Genomic DNA, 19648 nt, shown 5'->3' with positions numbered 1-19648 from the left:
ACTCTTTTTGGGTATATGTCGTCATCATCTCCCCTCCAGAGTCCCTTCCCCGCCGGTAGACTCTCCTACCGCTGAAACTACCAAGCAGTCTAAATCAGAGATACGCACGTATTTACAAGTGTCACAGAACCATTTCAAAGCCACCTACCAAAGCATTGCTTCTCGATGGCGGGGTTTGAAAGCTCGATGCTGCTAATAAATAACTTTAATATACCAATCATCCGCCCCTCTGGTCGGAAGCACACGGAAGAACACATAGAGAAGGCATGGCCGGCCATATTGGCATTTACGAAAAGATAATATCACCGGCACAGAATTAGGGTAAAAAGAGGCACTTATTAGCAGCATCGAGCTTTCAAACCGCGCCGCAGAGAAGAAATGAACCCTTCTGCTTTGGTAGGTGGCTTTGAAATGGTTCTGTGACACTTGTAAATACGTGCGTATCTCTGATTTAGACTGCTTGGGAGTTTCAGCGGCAGGAGAGTCTACCGGCGGGGAAGGGACTCTGGACGGGAGATGATGACGTCATATACCCGAAGAGTTCCGAAAGGGGCAACCTCCGACCCATAGCCCGCTCCCACCTTTTCCCCTTCCTTACGATTTTTTCGCCATCATGACATGTTGCCTCCATTAATGCAAAGCTTAAAGCTGAAATAGGATTTGATCCCCTCACCATGTCAGCTACAGAAGTTTCCTTCACTCGTCTCTTTCAGTCGCCCTTCCCCGGAGATGACGAAGAGGAAGTGTTTGACAGCATCGTCAATGATGAAGTGCGCTACCCTCGCTTCCTGTCTCCCGAGGCCGTGTCCCTCATCCAGAAGGTCAGTAGGTCCTTCATCACATGGCTTTGAGATGGCTTCAAACCTGTCCTGGCTGTCAAGTGCAATTTTTAAAAGGACATTTGATTCGAGGATGGTTCACAATTCAAAGCTCTATTTAGGAAATTACGGAGAAATTAAAAACCAAATTTGGGAGCACAATTTTTGAGAAATACTGAAAATACTCATCCTGTCACAACAGGCGATATCCAAAATGTAATATCACAATAGTGTCCCACCAAAATATCATCATATACACTGTTATTGCATGGGGTTTTCTTTGTTTTTTGGTCAAGGGGATATTTTATTTTATTTCTTGAAATATGGTGATATTCACTAAATATTGCGATATTTTATTGTATCATCAGCCCAAGCCTAGCACAACTTGCACCCATACGCCCTGTTCTGCTTTGTTGGTAGCATGGCCTTATTTTGAGGAGCATACTTAACTGCACTAGTGGTCCTATAATAAGAATGCTAAGTGTCTGTCAGCAGAATTGTGTTTGGCCACAGCTATGCCATTTTACATGCGATCGGGCTCAATCTTTGAGGAAGTGTAAAGAGCACCCCTGCAGGTGACCCAATGGAGCCAGATTTTTTAATTCGGTAATTAGGGACGATTAATTACCGATTACTATGCACATCATATCGCACATCACCAGACTAGTTTGATTAATAATTTGTGCAATAACCATATTGGTGCACATAATGCGTGAAAGCTGGGAGAGAGAAGCAAAAGTTACATGTGTTTTGTCTGTCTTAAAACTAAAGTAACCAGCCTGTTTTGAAAATGTAAGGAGTAGAAAGGAGATATTTGTGTTAAAATGTAGGGAGTAAAAGTCAAAAGTTGTCATTAAAATACTCAGTAAAGTACAGATACCTGAGAATCCTACTTAAGTACAGTAACAGAGTATTTGTACTTAGTTACTTCCCATCTCTTGCAGTGATTTGACTGACTGCTGTCTGTGTTCCAGCTGCTGCAGAAGAAGCCTGAGATGAGGCTGGGAGCAGGAGAGCAGGACGCCACGGAGGTCAAGGGTCACCATTTCTTCCAGGTCATTCTCCAGTCAGACACCCAGCTCTCAGCTCACTTTCCTCCTTTCAAATTAACCGAATACGGTTTTGAGGATTAGGGCCACATGAAAATGTATTTGAGTTCTCAGTTTAAAGTCAGAATTCTGAGAAAAACATCAGAATTCTGAGAAAAACATCAGAATTCTGGCTTCTGATGTTAAATGAGAACTCAAATACATTTTACATGTGGCCCTAATCTTACTCAAGTCTGCAAATATTGGTTTTTGGCATTTTGGTATTTGAAAATACCTTTTTATGCCTCCGCCGGGGATAGTCGACTCGTGACCAGAGGCATAATGTTTTTGGGTTGTCCCTCCGTCCGTCTGTCCGTCTGTCCGTCCATCCAATGCTCGTAATATCTCAGGAACGCCTTGATGGAATCATATCTATCCTATCATAAGTATGAGAAGTGTCCGTGTGCTTAAAACTTAAAAGCTTAAAAACAATTGATAGCAGGCCTATAATCTCGATATTGCCGTAAATTCCCTGCACCAACCATGCTTGTGCCATGCAGCGTCAACTTACTCGGACAACGGCCCTCAAATTCCCCAGAATTTGGAGCCCGCAGTGGAATTTGCAGGAGGTTGTCTGAGATGACGAGTGAGAAAAATGAAAGAGTCGATTTGAAGATCTTATATTCCTCTTGGATGTCAGAGTAGTTTGTCCAGGGGTGTTAAAATGATATTACGCGGTGAAACAACCAATTAAATCGAGTATTTCGACAGCCAGGTGCTGAATTTACAACAGAGTGTGTTTGATATTACTATCACGGTGCACCGCTTGCACGAGCGAACAACATTACAGTGAACAATTCCAGTGCACCTGGGAAGCAAAACACGTTGTGGAATACTCAAACTCCCAAGGTTCCTGTGGGCAATTCGGCACAAGCTGTCAAAAGACTGGATTCAAAGGGTTGTTTCACCACGGAATATCATTGTAACACCCTACACAACAACAAACTACTCTTTTTTTTTTTTTAAGTATGTTTATTCATTTTTTTGTTATCAGAGGGGCAAACAGTCAGTGAAGAATGCGATAACAAATAATATGCCCTCCGTCCCCAGTCACCCACAACACAACACACAATCTCCACAAAAATAATAACAGCAAAACATAAAACCAAACACACAAACAAAAACAAACGCACAGCGCACCTACAGTAGGCAGAAGGTTAACACTGTAATAAAAAAAAAAAGTACAGCAGGCGTATGCAGACACAATAAATGGATAAAGGCCCACCACATGTCATATGTCAGACCATGCCAGAACAAACTACTCTTGATGTCCAAGAGGAATATAAGATCTTCAAATCTGTGATAAGACATCGGAAACGGGCTTCTCTCACCTTGGTACCTCACACCACGGATATGTGACCGAGTCCCAGAGTCACAGGCAATGGACGAGGCCACAAATGTGGCTACTTAAAGGGTGACGTTGCCGATTTTTCACCAGCTTTGTATCATTACAAAATCAGTACTAGCAGCCTATATATGCAAATGAACAGTTTAACCTCCCTCCAGCTTGCCTGGGCCGAGAGCTCGCTGTTCATTCACAGAACTTCCTGGTCCAAATGACATCATTATCACATCATTTGGACCAGGAAGAAAGAATGTGTGTACTTTTCCCATCTCTGGGAAAATGTGCCGAATTCGAAACCTGTGAGTCTAAATCCAGCATGTGTTACAGGCAGTAGACTGGGACGCCCTCCTGGCCAAGCAGGTGACGCCCCCGTTCCTGCCCGTCATCAAGGCGCCGCACGACGTCAGCAACTTTGACCAGGAGTTCACAGGCCTCAAGCCTGTCCTCACCCTCCCACGCAAACCTCACATCCTCTCCACCCAGGAGCAAGGCATCTTCAACGACTTCGACTTCTCTGTCCTGAGTTGACCAAAACAGGACTAATGCTGCATCCCATTATAACTCAGAGGTCGCAAATTGCCACTTGCTACTAGAAAGTAGCAAGTTCTTACTCGCAAACTCCGATATGATTTTTCATCCCCTAGTTGCTCCCAACTCGTCATTTGACGTCATTTCAACATGGCCACCCACATTGGATATGGTGGAAAAAACAAGATTGTATGAATTTAGAACACATTTTTGTCTATTTTTATTTTTAACAATAGTATGCTTTCAGACCAATACAGTAGTTGGTTAAACCCAGTTAAATGTTAATGTTATTAGCTGTTAGCTGTCTAATAGCTGATGATATTAGCGTCAATGGACCAAAATAGTGGATTTACTATTTATGCTTTTTGAAGTATGTCACTAGTGCAATATGGAGCTTTTTATTTTTTTATAATAAAACTATTTTTTAGATCTCAGTTAATGAGTTTGTAATTGATAATCTGTGTGATCTTAATGAAGAAGTTTGAAGAAGTTGCTGAAGCCTCAAATTAACTACTTTGTAAAGCATCACTGTGTGCCATCTGTTGTAAAATAAATATATATTTTAAATCTAAATATTAAATGTTAAGCAGCGTGGTGCAGGTTTTTTTTATGGATTTACATTTTGGGCTCATGATGACTGATGAGTATAAAAATAACCAACACTCAGGGAGTGAAGGAGAAACGAGCTGCTTATTATGCTGGGCTAGTGGGTTAACAGAAAGGCCACTAGATGGGAGCAGAGTGCTTTACAACAGCTTGAGTTTGCTCACCTGGTTAATGTAAAAGTGAACACACTTATTTACAACATGGCGTCACACCTCGTAAAGAGACAAGACCTTTTTTTTTAATACATTTAATTAAGCTGATTTATTTATTCCAAATGTTTTGGAAATAAAGAACATTAGTTTTTGAAATTAATTAACTTTAAGCACAAAGTTCAAATCAGCCTTGTATGATGTGCTGCTAAGCTGCACTTAAACTACATAGAAAAATATTAATGAATAGTCTAAATCTGCTGGACTCTTGATGAAACACCCATTTATTGATGGAATACAGTAATAATACAGTATTTTCACAGTATTAAAAACAAACATTGCATGACTGTATTGCATATAACTTCAGACGTACACAACATTAATCAAATGTTATTCCATATAAACCAGGTTGCTCAGTCTAATGGAGTATGGGAGTAATCTGTAGTTTATCCAATACTACTCAAGTAAAAGAAGTGAATTACCACATTTATTGCTCTTATAAAAGTTTACTATTGCACAAGGGAAAGTTCATGGAAATACCAAACGACGTATTGCACTCAAAACTTTCTATTTACTCTATGACTTACTGTTCCCCAGTATTCTTTAAGTTACTGTATTAAAACTGCTGTCATACAAAAATCTCAAGTTATTTTCTGTTCCAAAATAGTTTAAAAACAATATACAATATAAAATTGCTTGAAATGCTGCCCATTGAAAATCAAAGCATATACGCTGGTTTAGTTGCTAGAACAATATGAATATACATACTTTTCACACCAAACTGAGCTCAACTTGAAAATAAATAAATAAAATAAGTATTTTATTAGAGTAGTTGCGGCCAATTTAAATTCTGTCACTTGGATTTTGCTGTTTGAAGATAGTTGTTGAGCTGAGTAAACCCTGCAAAACCTCTGCAGAACTAATACAATTTAAACAATTACAGCAGTTAAACACATACAAGTAAGGAATGTAGCTTAATACACCAAAGAGGACCAATACGATTTTTTTTTTAATTCTTAAATTTGCAAATCAATGCATCATCTGTCCCGACAGAGTTAATGAAAAATATATACCAACCATAGACTTGGATCATCTACACATGCTTGGAAATACGTTTTTTTCAATCAAAGGTTTATGCAACAGAATGTATTAACAGTCCATCAGTCAGGTTTACTATGTGATGGTAAGAGCCGAGTACTCTCACAACATCTCATTACTGGACACATCATTCAGCGGGGGAGTGTATAAACAAGCAAACACCAAGCTGTTGTGAAGGCAGAGTTTTCTAACCCTTCACTGCCAACAACGGGTTTGATTGATTGATTGATTTTATTTTGGATAAAGACTAAGAACATCCAAGGGATGACATGTAAAAGTGTAAACACTTATTTCCACCATGGTCCCTGGTCTTATAAAAACAGGACATACACAGTAACACACATGACATCATATAAACAATACAGAACAGTCAAGGATAAAAAGAACAAGAGATATAAACCAACATAAGTTCAAAAACCATTACAGTAAAAGGCTCACACATGACTCTAGCTTATTCAGTAAGAATCTTTTCAGAAGGTTTTTAAAACCATTCAGAGAATTTGCAGACTTCCCCCCCGCGCGTATAGAGGAATGTACTTCCCCCAACTTTGCTTTTCGTTTCTGATCAGTTTGAACCAAAACACATAATCTTTTATACTTTAATGGTTGTAAACAATAGTTGCAGTAAAGAAGCAGCTGTAGTGCAGGTAGCTAGTCATCCGGATGAAGCAGGTAGCTAGTCGTCCGGATGGAGAGGATAGCTCATGCTAGACCCATGAGAGTTCTTACACTGATACACTGCATTACTGATCTCTCTCTGGGTCTGATACACTATGTTACTGCACACTGCAGATCTCTCTGGGTCTGATACACTACGTTACTGCATGCTGCAGATCTCTCTCTGGGTCTGATACACTACGTTACTGCATGCTGCAGATCTCTCTCTGGGTCTGATACACTACGTTACTGCATGCTGCAGAGCTCTCTCTGGGTCTGATACACTACGTTACTGCATGCTGCAGATCTCTCTCTGGGTCTGATACACTACGTTACTGCATGCTGCAGATCTCTCTCTGGGTCTGATACACTACGTTACTGCATTCTGCAGATATCTCTCTGGGTCTGATACACTACGTTACTGCACACTGCAGATCTCTCTGGGTCTGATACACTACGTTACTGCATGCTGCAGATCTCTCTCTGGGTCTGATACACTATGTTACTGCATGCTGCAGATCTCTCTCTGGGTCTGATACACTACGTTACTGCATGCTGCAGATCTCTCTCTGGGTCTGATACACTACGTTACTGCATGCTGCAGATCTCTCTCTGGGTCTGATACACTACGTTACTGCATTCTGCAGATCTCTCTCTGGGTCTGATACACTACGTTACTGCACACTGCAGATCTCTCTGGGTCTAATACACTACGTTACTGCATGCTGCAGATCTTTCTCTGGGTATGATACGTTACGTTACTACACACTGCAGATCTCTCTATGGGTCTGATACACTACCTTACTGCATGCTGTAGATCTCTCTCTGGGTCTGATACACTACGTTACTGCATGCTGCAGGGCTCTCTCTGGGTCTGGGACACTTCTAGCTCCAAACTGCTGTCGGAATCCTGGCCACTGATTGGTTCTCCAGAAATCCTGGGCGCACCAATCAGTAACGACTTTATCAATCAGGTGCGCCCACCCTACTTGACTGTTGACTTTTGAAAACAAGCCATTCTCTCATTGGCGCTACAACCTATCAAGTCATAAAATGTTGACGCTAGACCCGCCCTCAAAACAGCAGCGGGGGATGTGAAGTGGCACAGACTCATTGATGTATTATGTGGAGTGCAGTGATTCAATGTAATATTTGAGTCTGGGGAGAGACTAGGAACACACTACACAACGTTTAGCCTGGTTCTAGTCATGACTTTGGAGTGTGGCAGAAGGAAAAAACAACAAGGAGCGTGGAAAGCAACAACCAGCCAGAAGAGACGAGCATGCTGTCCATGTGTTGAACTAGGGGGAGAAGTTGGCAGGATTATGGCACCAGAACACAAGTGCCTAAAGAAGGTCAACTGCAAGACCATCTTCACCTCGCGGTTGAGTGTGTGACTGTGATCCTCTCTGACGGCTCGCACACCACGGTCAAGTCAATAATATGGACGAAGCCTAGAGTATGACCTGTGCCCATTTTGGGGTCCTTGCGCAGCTCGCCTGAGACGGTGCAAGACAGGGTTTTTTCCAGAGCCACAGCTCCGCCTGCTATTGGTCCATGATCGGCAAGCTGCGCGATCACTGGACAGGCGACCTGTCAATCACGCCCAAAACAAAGTCTTTTCTATCATCTATTTCACTCTAAACAGGCAAGTTCTATGAAAAATTCACCCCGGTACAGTTGTCATGAGTGATCCATGACAACTGTACCGGGGGTGAATTTCTGGCCTATATAGCTAATTTTGCCTTGCATGATGCAGGTAAAATTAGCTATATTATATATAGGCCAAAACCGTGTTTTGGACCAGACTGTAAACATGCTTATTCCTGTTAGAAAGTGGGGCATTTTAACATGGGGGGTGAACGGGAACGACTCCCTTTTGGAGCCAGCCTCAAGTGGTCATTCGAGAAACTACAGCTTGATCAGTATCACTTCCGCGGTTTCCTCTTCCAAAGTCCAAGCTAGCCCACTGGGTGCCCCAGACAGACACAGATCAAACCTGTTGGCTGCCCTCCCGGAAGTACACCTGCTCCCACACCACGGTGCCCCACACGCAGAAGAAGCCCCACAGGTTGTGCCGGGCTCCGCGGTCGAAGGGGTTCTGGTCCGGCCCACAGTGCTTGAGGTAGGAGATGCGATGCCGGGACATGAACTCCCAGGTGGTGGTGTTGAGGGAGACCAGGTAGAGGTGTGAGCCCAGCAGCAGCAGCACCGTCAGGGAGAGCAGAGCTAGCAGCACGCCCACGGCCAGCAGCACACCATTAGCCCGCAGCCACAGCTGCCAGGAGGGGGCGCCGCTGAAGCCCGTCCTGAGAAAAAACAAAGTCAATTATTTTTCCGGGTTAGAGCTCCCAGCCGTCACAGCGCTCAACAGCGTCACTCTGGTCGAAAGCTCGGTAAAAAACAATGTCACCAGCACAGACTTCGGATAAAAAGAGGCGGTTATGAGCAGGATCGAGCTTTCAAACCCCTCCGTCGAGAAGCAATGAACCCTTCTGCTCTAGTATGTGGCTTTGAAATGTTTCTGTGACACTTGTAAATACGTGCGTATCACTGATTTAGACAGCTTGAGAGCCAGAGTCCCAGGCAAGTCTATGTACGGATATGGGACTCTTGTAGGGTAGCATAGTCTACACGGAAAGAGTCATAGCGGGGCTATATTGAGCCCCCCACCCCTAGATATTACCGTTATCATGCAACTTTGCAAAACGCAACTGTGAGCTTCTCCTTCACAGTAACTAATTACCTTTCCCAACTGAATTATAATGTTTTCTCTGCTGTTTGGAATTGAATGGGCGTGAATGAGCACGATTGATTGAAAAATATGTCAAACGTCTTAATGGTCACAATTGATATTAGCGGGATGGAAACCGAATGATGTCGGACGTGTACTCACCAGGCCATGTGCAGCCCCCACAGCAGCACGAGCAGCTGGGTTGCCAGGTACAGCACAAACCAGCGGTGGTTCCTCTCCCCGACGCAGTTCTCGATCCAGGGGCAGTGGTGGTCGTAGCGCCGGACACAGTGCTGACACGTCTGGCAATGCTTGGACCTCATTGGCTGCTGCTTGGGATAAAGAGAGGTGTGTTTAGAGGTAGCTGAGGATAACATTTGGAGCAGGTCCCATATTCTGTCAAACTCATTCACTTTGTAAGTATAATTGGGGAGAGAATGGGAGAAGAATCCAGAAAATAAAACTTTATCAGAAATAAATAAATACTGGTAACCAGTTATTGAGTCTAAGGAGCAGCTTTCTAAATAAATTATTATCGGAATGTGTGTTTTTCTGTGCTTACACGAGGAATTTAAATGTGAGGAAGACAAAAGCAATAGAAATTTCAATATACATTTAGAGAAATGTAACCAATCCAGGCAGACACCTGGCCGTGACAGCACAAAGGACTGCTGTCCACTTAGCAGATGATGTGATGTTGGTTGGAGGTAGTAGTATTACAGAGAAGGGGGTTGCTAGGCTAGCCCATGTGTTATTCTATACCATCTTCCAGGTCCTGTGGAGCTGGAAGTGTTAAATGTCAGCCTGAGATGTCTGCATATTGAGGTCAGAGGGGCACTACGAAGAAATGATAACTGACAAACAGCATGTCCACAGGCAGAAAGGCCAGCTCTGTCATCAGCAGGCAAATAAAAAACATTTTTATGGGTGCAAAGGAAAGATTGGACAAAACGTGTACACTTTATAAGAACCAATGTAGGCATAAAACAAATGCTGTTTTTGAAGTGAAAAAGTCCAAGTGAAAATGACTAATATAAATTATATGCCAAAAATAAAATTGAACAGTGACAAAAAATAGATAACAATGTTTGTTTACAATAATGCCCAGGTAGTAAATTCCTGCGTCCTATACAATTGAAATGGTGCGGCGCAAACGAAACAATGCGATCAAGATAAAATGGTTCAGTCTAAAACTCATGGTTGATGCTTTCATATCTCATTATTAACAACACTTTCACCGACGTTATTTCGGAAACCTCATTTACCTGTTGGGCCACAGACTAAAGAAAATGACAGCTTGAGTTTACCCAAAACTAGGAGCGCAACGAAATGACAGCAAACGTTTTTTTTCCCTTATGTAAATTACCACACGGCACACGCATGTACAATAGGCAAAATATCAAGGTGAGAAAAGAGCGAGAAAAGAGCATGGTTAACTCTCGCTGGAGTTAACGATGCTCACTGTACGTTCATTAGGCGCAAACAGCTGTGGTTGACATGGTGGACCCACCTGTAGCAGGCAGTGGCCACAGCGGCGCTGCCGGAGGGATTTGGTGGTGGGGGGCATCATGTCCTGCTGCTCCTCGGCCACGCCCAGAGTGAACTGTGAACAACACAAACCGACAAAACACCAACAACACAAACACAATATTATGTTTGTTTACACCCAGAGTGAACTGCTACCACAACACAAACACAATACTGTTTGTTTAGATGCGTGCCACCTAGGGCTGTCCCGACACGTAAATGCGTCGACTTGCATAACGTCGATGCGTCGAAATTAAGTGAAGCAAAGATAATTAATACCGGTACACTAGATAACGCCGTTCCAATAGCACATTTCAAAATAAAAGATTGTAATGGCATCTGTGTGCTTTAGACTTGTGTAGAATGGTTTTTAATTTGGAAAAAATGCAACCGGAAGTTTCATTTAAATTTGAAAATGTTTAAGAGGATTTCAAGGAGTGCGCTCCAAACAGTAATGTTAGTGAAGGTGGGTGCTGCGCCGGTTTCGGAGCAGTGGAGGGCAATATTTCACTCAGCAGCTCGGGCATGGCAGCTACAGTAAATGAGGCACCTAAATGTGTGTTGCAATTCTGTATCGGTAGTACCAGTTGTAGTGGTACCGGGTGGTACCGGGTTTGGGTACCCGTCCCTACCTGTGCGTGGCTGTCATCAGACAGGATGAAGCCGGGGTCCATGAGGGACACTGCAAAGTACAGCAGCACTGAAACCAGAACCAGAAGCACGAAGAGCACGGGCTGGACCAGCCTGCCTGCTGCCTCCGCTTTCCTCAGCTCTGCACAGGGGTCAGGAGGTCAAGAGGTCATGTCAGTGGAAATACAAGACATTGGAAGAAAAAAAAATTACAATTACATAGTAGCTTTCTTACTAAGGTAGTAAAGATTTTGAATGTTTTGATGAATCAAAACAACCACAAAACAAGTCAGAAACACAAGTAGTTACTACTACTACTATTACTCACAAGCTTGTTTTAATGCTTTTCCATTGGTTGCATTTTGTAAAACCCCCAGAGACATGAAGCGTTATTACGGAAACCCACCGCGGTTTTAGATGAGTCTAACATCAGGATATACCATAGGACTTGTACATAGCACTTTATAATTTGAGATTGTTCCGTTTTCTCCATCTTCTGCTATTGTTGTGATCGCTGCTCTGCATACTGCACTAAATCAAATTCCTCGTTTGTAACTATGATTACTCAAGATGGCTAAACCTATCCAAATTTAATGACAGAATCTTGAGATCTTGAAGTTGTTCTGTGCACACCACTCAACTTGTGAGGAGAGTTCTGCTGACTCTGTAAGCTGTTTCATCATTACAACAGATCAGACCTGTGACGGGAGCGTACCTATGTTCCCCGGGTCCTATATTCCCCGGGTCCTATGTTCCCCGTTTTTGTGGGACCGGGGAACATAGAACCCTTTCTATGAAAAAGGGTCCTATGTTCCCCGCTTTTCCCAAATAGGGTCCTATGTTCCCCGCTATGTTCCCTGGTCCGTTGTGGGGGAATCTCACGGAGGAGCAGGCTGCTCGCTCATCCATTCGACCACTGCTTCAGCCTGATGCGCTGAAAATAAGTCTGAAGTTTATTGCACAGGCCATGAGAACTGATTTGAAAAATACTCTTTCCATAAGGACACTGTGAAACGCGCCTTGCAGACAGCGGGAGCAGACTCGTTCCCTTATTTAGGCTACTAGGACTAGTTGAGTGAATAAAGTGGATTCGCTCAGTAGCAGCATCTCACCTACTCCTCATCTATTACGTTCCAGCGCCCAGCATACGTGTTTATTCTACCAGACAAACAATGGCTGCAAATGGCTGTATTATTTGAGCCACCTGTAGCCTAGTAGGCTATTGCACTGGCTGCCTGTGCGCTCCCGCATTGATTTTAAATTAGCCCTCACTGTTTTTAAAGCACTTAACGGCACTGCCCCATACCTCTCCGTCTCCGAGCTTCTGCACCGCCACACCCCCTCCAGATCCCTTAGATCAGCAGATCAGCTACTGCTGGTGGTGCCCAGAACTAGGCTAAAAACCAGGGGAGATAGAGCCTTCTCGGCCGCTGCACCCAAACTCTGGAACAGCCTCCCCCTCCAGGTACAAGCCGCCCAGACCCTCAAGGCTTTTCTCGAGACACATCGGACCGGGGAACATAGGACCCTATTTGGGAAAAGCGGGGAACATAGGACCCTTTTTCATAGAAAGGGTTCTATGTTCCCCGGTCCCACAAAAACGGGGAACATAGGACCCGGGGAACATAGGGATGACCCCCCTGTGACAGTGGAGCCCCAATGCTAATGAGATTTGACTTTGATAGTTTGTTGTGGTCTAATTGGTTAAAAAGATCCAATTACAGGTGGACCGGTTGACACTCATCTGAAGGAGATTGTCACACAGCCTTGCTGGAATATTCTTATTAAAAAAGGTAGAACTAAAATCGATGCGTGCATTTTGTTTTACATATCCCATATGTGAAACGCTTTGAGCATCTAGAAAGGCACTATATAAATAGATCAAATCAATTATTTGTTTGTTACCATTAAGCTATTATTATTATTAGTCTTTGACCCATAAACAAAGACGTTTTAGACCTGTTAATGTTATAATATTGTATAATGAAGTGCGCCAGGCTTACCTGTGTCATGTAGGAAGAGTATTAAGGTGATGACCCATGTCAGAATAACATGAGCTGTTCTCACCAGAAAGCCTGAGCCAAACACATTCTTTAACATGGTCCTCCTAGCATTAGCATGTTAGCGCATCCATCTGCAGATAGATTCAGCAGCTCCACTCTGACATGACAACTGTCGCTAGTGACAAATGACATGTAGCTATAGCAGGACGCTAGTGCTGTAACCAGTAGCTTAAGCTAACGTTAGCTTTATCCAACAACTGACGCTGACGTTATTAACGCCCGTCTGCAGCATTTCGACTGTTTTGTTTACTCTGCCTGTAATCATTCATATACATGGACCTAACTGTGCTAACAGCTAAAGCTAAGCTGCTCTGCTTCTTCTGATGCTGACAGACAAGGAGCCGCTGCTTCCTTTAATACATTTGTTGTCTTTTTTACATTCTCAAAGTGATTGGCCAGCAGCTATCACGTGGAAAGCCAGAGTAGCGTGCCAAAGTCACGCCACCTTCCAGGTTAGGCTTAAATTACGAACCAAGGGAATTCATCGGCCATTCTTGTTTTCCAGAGTAAAATGTTATAGCCTTTCCCGATTCTAAATATAGCTGCTTGGTTTGACCAAAACTATGCCTAACACGGAAGAGGGCGTGACTTTGGCACTCTGTGTAGGGTATAGGCTACTATGGCTATTCTATGTGATCTCCTTTTGATAACTAATGTAATGACTAATATTTCTTCAATTACATTTACTGGCTCCCCTGAAACTGTTTAGAGCCCCCCTGAGGAGGCCCACCTCCCACTTTGAAAACCTCTGATCTCGATCAATGCATCATAATAGCCCGTGAATTACAAGAGGACTTTACTGACACTGAGGTCCGCACACTGGAATTAGGATGCTCTCGGTCACTTTATTAAGTCACTTTATTAAGTTTCATTCGAAAATAACTTCATCAAAATGGAAGCAGGAAGTGGGAGGGATTACATGGTTCAATCCAATTGGTGGAGAGAAAACACACTGAAGCCAATCAAGGATCATAATCAAGACCAATAAAATGAGTCTATGAAACAAAAGTACAGAGTGTAAACTTCACTGCAAAAAAAAGTAAATGCAATCCCAATTCCCAAAACATACATACGGTATGCATAATTGAGTAGCCTACATCAATGTAAGAATACTATATATATTGTAACGTGTTTGGGTAATCCAGGTATTACCTGTAATGTGATGTGCAACCTAAGTGTCTGGATCGCAGCTAGGAACTGATATGTGGGGGTGTGTTCCTAGGGGGAAGGGGATATATGTGACCAGCGGCCGGGGCGGAGGCCAGTCAGGCCAGGGTGGGCGAGCTGACCGGGTGGTTTAGAGCTAGCAGCGAAGCTAGCTGCTAGGAGCGTGTATTGTGAAGACAAGAATAAAGAGCCTGTACCAACTGCAAGTCTCCAGTTCTTTGGACGAATACCCACTCCGTTACATTGGTGCCAGACAGTAAAGCGGTAACGCCTCTGATTCGGCCGAGAGGGGAGAGGGTGAGAAGGAACGGCAAAAGAGACGGGTGGTGCGGCTTTTTGGCTCTAGAAACTAGCGCTAGTAAGTTAGCTACCAGGGGTGCTAACTGCTAACTGCTAGCTGCTAAAACCACGTGCGATGGTGCGCGGAGAATCAAGTATCTCCGGAGAATGGCCATCGGTGAACGGGAGGAAAGGAGAGCTGACGGCGGGGATCAGCTCGATGCTGGCGGGCATGGAGGCCCGTGTGTTGAGAGAGGTCGGACGGCTGGTAGAAGAGACTCCTGCCTGGGCAGTGGAGGTGATGCGGGCGCTGCGAGAAGTCATGCAGCGGGTGGACTTGATGAGCGCGGAGATAATGCGGCTGGAGGAGCCACGGAAGAGACTGTGTTGGACCTGCAGAGAGCCGGGCCACGTGGCGAGGTGGTGCCGATGCGGTTCCGGGAGACGGACCGGGTATGCGGGACAACGACATGGACAGCAGGGAGCCTGCTGGGCATGTAGCGCGATCGCACATCTAGCCAGAGAGTGTCCAGAGGCTGTCGGAGATCGGGGGACAGCGGGAGAAGAGAGACGTGCAGGCGGCAGACAGGTGAGACTCTGCTGGGCTTGCCAGTCACCGGAGCACTTGGCCAGGGACTGCACTGAGAGTGTGGAGGCCGGAGGTGAGACGCAGGCTGGGAAGAGCGTGAACAGCCAGAGGGAAGAGAGGGACATCGTCTGCAGCGTTGTTACAGTCGGGAGAGCGACGCTCGTGTCTCCGAGTGAGCGAGAGGGGTTACCGCCGGGGGAACCGGCCCAGCTTAACCGCTATACACCCCCTAACGTTGCACTGCGGAGAGCCGAGGGGAAGATCGACGCCGGTGGTGTTCGCTCTGCTGTCCTCAACCCTGGAGGAGGGGGACGGAAAAACGAGCGAGTGCGAGGCCGGGAGGACGACGCCAGGGTCAGCTGGAGAGTCGACGGGCGCGAGTGGAGACCGGAGGACGAGGATGTCGATCCGGTGCTCGTTCGTGCATTTGCTACTGGAACAAACAAAAAGGGGGGACCGAAAAGAGTGCTTCAGGGGAATTGGTGAAGCTGGGAAAAGGGGGGATGGAAATGGGGTTTAAAAGGGACTAAATGTGGGAAATGTGGGTTGAATTTAAATGTGTGAAAAAGAAAGGAAATAATGAAAACTAGACATTATGGAGTGCCTAATGGGAAACTAGACATTATGGGGGTACCTAATGGAAAACTAGACATTACGGAGTACCTAATGAAAACTGGACATTATGACGGGGGTGCTGAAAAGAAAAGACTGTTTGTTGGGGAATTATAATTTGATGTGGTGATGGGAAAAATGTTGTGTTGGTGTGTTTTGGTACAGGGGGATATGTGTGGGTTGTGGGTGTCGACGTGGGCGTCGAGCTAATGTTGGGTGAGGAGTATGTAACGTGTTTGGGTAATCCAGGTATTACCTGTAATGTGATGTGCAACCTAAGTGTCTGGATCGCAGCTAGGAACTGATATGTGGGGGTGTGTTCCTAGGGGGAAGGGGATATATGTGACCAGCGGCCGGGGCGGAGGCCAGTCAGGCCAGGGTGGGCGAGCTGACCGGGTGGTTTAGAGCTAGCAGCGAAGCTAGCTGCTAGGAGCGTGTATTGTGAAGACAAGAATAAAAAGCCTGTACCAACTTCAAGTCTCCAGTTCCTTGGACGAATACCCACTTCGTTACAATATATATATATACATATACACATACATACATATATAAATATACATACATACATATATAGGCTACATATTTCCGCATCAATATAAGCGTATACATAATGACAGAGAGAGAGGGGAAGAAAGAAATAAGCCCTCTAGAAAAAGTACAAATTTAAAAGCTGGTGGTGTGTCTCCAAAATTATAGGTCATTTCCCACAAGAGGGGGTTATTCAGGACCTGGGCAACATCAGGTCACAGGCCTGTAAACAGGGAGAGCCCAATAGAGAGCCGCAGAAACGAGTCCGGAAATCATCGATGCTAACAGTCCTGGTTCTTCGCTGTTTTCGCCTATGGGAGTTTTGAATGGGTTTTTGGCGCGATGCTTCTAATAATCTCTCTGTGCAACGCTGGCTTAATCAAACGCGAACCAGTGTTTAGTAATATCATCTTCACACACGAGGACCACTTTTACGAGTTTTGAAGCTTTTACGTGCCGTTAAAAGGGCGGCTAGCTAGCAAACGGCTAAATGAGACTGGTGCCGCGTCTATGTGCCGACAGGCCGCAGTGCCGACAGGCCACAATGTCGATAGCCCACAAGCAGAACCAGCAAAATGAGGCACTACAAACAGAGTAAAAAGAGTAAAAAACAACAAATCCAAGAAGAGGAGGGGGGGGGGGGGTAAAGAGAGTAAAGCTCTTGGGGAACTGGACAAACTACCTGTAGACCAGACTGTACTGAAAGACCAGGTGAGGAGAAATATACAATACACTCAAAAAAAAAGTTATAAAAAAGGTCTAATATCAAAAGATTCATTTACCCTCCTGTTGACTGTGTCTAGAGTGGAGATCCAAAAGGCCTCTCTTTTTAACAGTAAAGAGTTAATATCGCCACCTCTTGGCGGAACCTTCACAAGTTCAATACCAATATATTTGAATGAAGAGATTGGATGTTGGGCCTGGAAAAAATGTAGGGCAACAGGATTTCTGAAGTCCTTAGTCCTAATGTCACTTCGATGCTCAGAGATATAAGCCGACCCACATAAACATTTGATCATATAAATGATATTCGGTGTGGAGCAACTGATAATACCTTTGATTTTAAAGCGTTTACCAGTGACAGGATGGTTGAAAGTGTGGCATTTGTAAGTGAAGTTGCACTGGGCACATCGACCACACTTATAATTACCCTCAGGAATCTTGCAACTGCTGCGCTTGTTGCCTAATGCACTTTTTATACTCTTTTTTAAAGTTTTGTTGTGATGCTTTTAAATGTCCATTTTATTCTCTTCTTTTATTCTTTTATTTTCCTGTCATCCATTTTATGTGAAGCACTTTGAATTGCCTCTGTGTATGAAATGTGCTATACAAATAAACTTGACTTGACTTGACTTGACTTGATCTTAATTTATCATTCAGTGCTGGTATCATTATCGTCACATTCTATTTTGATCAGAGTAGAAGTTTGACAAAACAAAATGTAATAATGACAATTGACCTCGACTGAAATGGCTTTCGCTCTGTTGTTCTGGTTGATTCCTATCCATAGTTGACACATTTCAGATAGTTTTTGTAGAAGTGCAGCTTCAGTTTGTGCTCCACGTCACCCCACCCTGGGTGTCTGAAGGTATCGTAGCGGGCGTTGTTTTCATGGGGCTGGTGGCCGATGGACACGTGGCTGCAGCTGGCGACCATCAAGGAGCCCAGCCCATCCATGAAGAACTCTGAGTGTGCCACTCTTGGCAGCTTGGGGTCGAAGCCCACCCTCCGCGCGGCGTCCGTACGAGCCAGGAAGAAGTTGTGTACCCCACTGACCAAAGAGCATTGTGGGAAATCACGAAGTGCGTGGAACATCACATTGGACTTTCTGTTCAGGCAGCCACCATCTTTCTCGTTGCCTTCCTCATAGAGGAGAGAGAATAAAAACTGGTCCCCAGTTACTGACCCCCCAACCACGTCTAGGTCAGGCTCCGCCTCCATCACCTCCACCAGCTTCTCAATCTGTGTTTGCTCTGTAAACAGGTGGTCGTCATCCACCCACAGGAAGTACTTGGTGGTTACCTGGGAGACAGCCAGGTTCCTGCCAGCGAACCAGCCCTGTGCTGGGGGCATGATGTAGTGTTGGACGTGTTCTCCGGGGACTTTCTGTGGATCGAAGCTGTCGTCGGCGATGATGACGTTGATGTTGTCATAGAAACGGCGTATGCTGCTCAGCATCACGTTGAGCTCTGGGTAGCGCAGGAAGGTCTTGGTGACGATGGTGACCTGAGAGCTGATGTCTGTGCCCATGTCATAGAGGACGGGCAGGCGAGGCTGCTGGATGACGATGGGGAAGACAACCTCATGGTTCTCAAACAGGAAGTGTGCGAGGTCTCCAGTGTGTATATGGTAGACAGTGCTGGTGTAGGAGACTTTAGCCAGCAGGTCATTGAGCACAGCCAGGCTGCTGGACTCCATGGTCAGCACACTCTCACCATCACCTTTGACCTCTCCCCATTCGCCTCGACTCTCAGTGGCCAAGACGCCTCTGGATACATTCAGTGACACCTTATAGCTGCTTCTCTGTCTTGTGTTTAGCGCTAACCCTGGTATGAGAGTGCGGGTCAAAGGTCGCACTCTGAAACCCTGGATGGGATACTGCAGTGGAGTGTTAGACGGAGCAAACAGCAGACTGCCTAGTACAGACCTGGTCCTGGCCTCGTATTTGTGGAGCTCCTTTTCTCTGCGTTGCTGCAGCTCATCAATCTGCTCCTTAGGGACGAGGTCTCTGATGATCAGGGAGCCTTTAGGGCAGCTGCAGGGCGCGGGGGCGCGGGGAATGCTGGATGGCAAGGTCCGTAGCTGCTGTGTGTCGGCAGCCTCAGTGGAGAAGAGGAAGTAGTAGAGTAGCAGCACCACAGTGACGAACACACACAGTTGACAAACCATGGTCCACCCTGCTCTGCTCAACACAGCCATCTCGCCTTGCTGTTGTGAAGGAGTGGATGAGCTACTGAGAGAGCTGATGTTGGATGCACTGGAGAGGGAGGCTGAGGGACTTTCCTGTGGGAAACAAACACAGTTATTATTATTTTATTTGTTCTCTCCACTGCCGATCTTGGGAGAGCCGAGACTGGCTCCATGCTTCCTCCGAGACATGGGCAGTCACAAGGCCGCTTCTTTTCACCTGCCAGAGGAAGCTTCACCGGTAGGACATAGCACGTGGGAGGTTCACGCTATTCCAACCAGTTCCCCTCCCTCTGAACAGGCGACCTTAACGATCAGAGGAG

General features: G+C 45.1%; 2 protein-coding genes and 1 pseudogene across 4 annotated transcripts in view; 1 reads left to right on the top strand and 2 right to left on the bottom strand.

Annotated features, from left to right (window-relative positions):
- pkn3 (protein kinase N3) overlaps positions 1-4352 on the top strand; it is a 33716-nt gene extending 29364 nt beyond the window's left edge. The window contains exons 20-22 of one of the 2 annotated variants that reach the window (XM_083642123.1): positions 714-821; positions 1793-1873; positions 3579-4352. In XM_083642123.1, coding sequence (XP_083498249.1) covers positions 714-821; positions 1793-1873; positions 3579-3779 — 390 coding nt within the window. In that variant the 3' untranslated portion in view covers positions 3780-4352. Of the gene's footprint in view, positions 1-713; positions 822-1762; positions 1874-3578 lie in introns of those variants that run through there. The other variant, XM_083642124.1, reaches the window with a different exon arrangement.
- A 3823-nt stretch (positions 4353-8175) lies between these two features.
- Positions 8176-13280, bottom strand: zdhhc12b (zDHHC palmitoyltransferase 12b; the record flags this gene model as incomplete). The annotated part of the gene is made up of 5 exons (XM_083641826.1): positions 8176-8598; positions 9186-9355; positions 10534-10626; positions 11183-11322; positions 13184-13280. 5 exons carry the CDS (start codon positions 13278-13280, stop codon positions 8283-8285), a joined length of 816 nt encoding a protein of 271 aa, XP_083497952.1. The 3' UTR covers positions 8176-8282.
- A 4638-nt stretch (positions 13281-17918) lies between these two features.
- LOC310780582 (beta-1,4 N-acetylgalactosaminyltransferase 2 pseudogene) lies at positions 17919-19337 on the bottom strand (annotated as a pseudogene). Its single transcript has one exon. The product of its transcript is annotated as a beta-1,4 N-acetylgalactosaminyltransferase 2 pseudogene (transcript).
- Between the last annotated feature and the right edge of the window lie 311 nt (positions 19338-19648).

The sequence above is a fragment of the Poromitra crassiceps genome (genome assembly GCF_964638095.1).
Source record: "Poromitra crassiceps genome assembly, chromosome: 8".
Taxonomy (NCBI): Eukaryota; Metazoa; Chordata; class Actinopteri; order Beryciformes; family Melamphaidae; genus Poromitra; species Poromitra crassiceps.
This window is presented reverse-complemented; position numbering and strand designations above follow the sequence as displayed.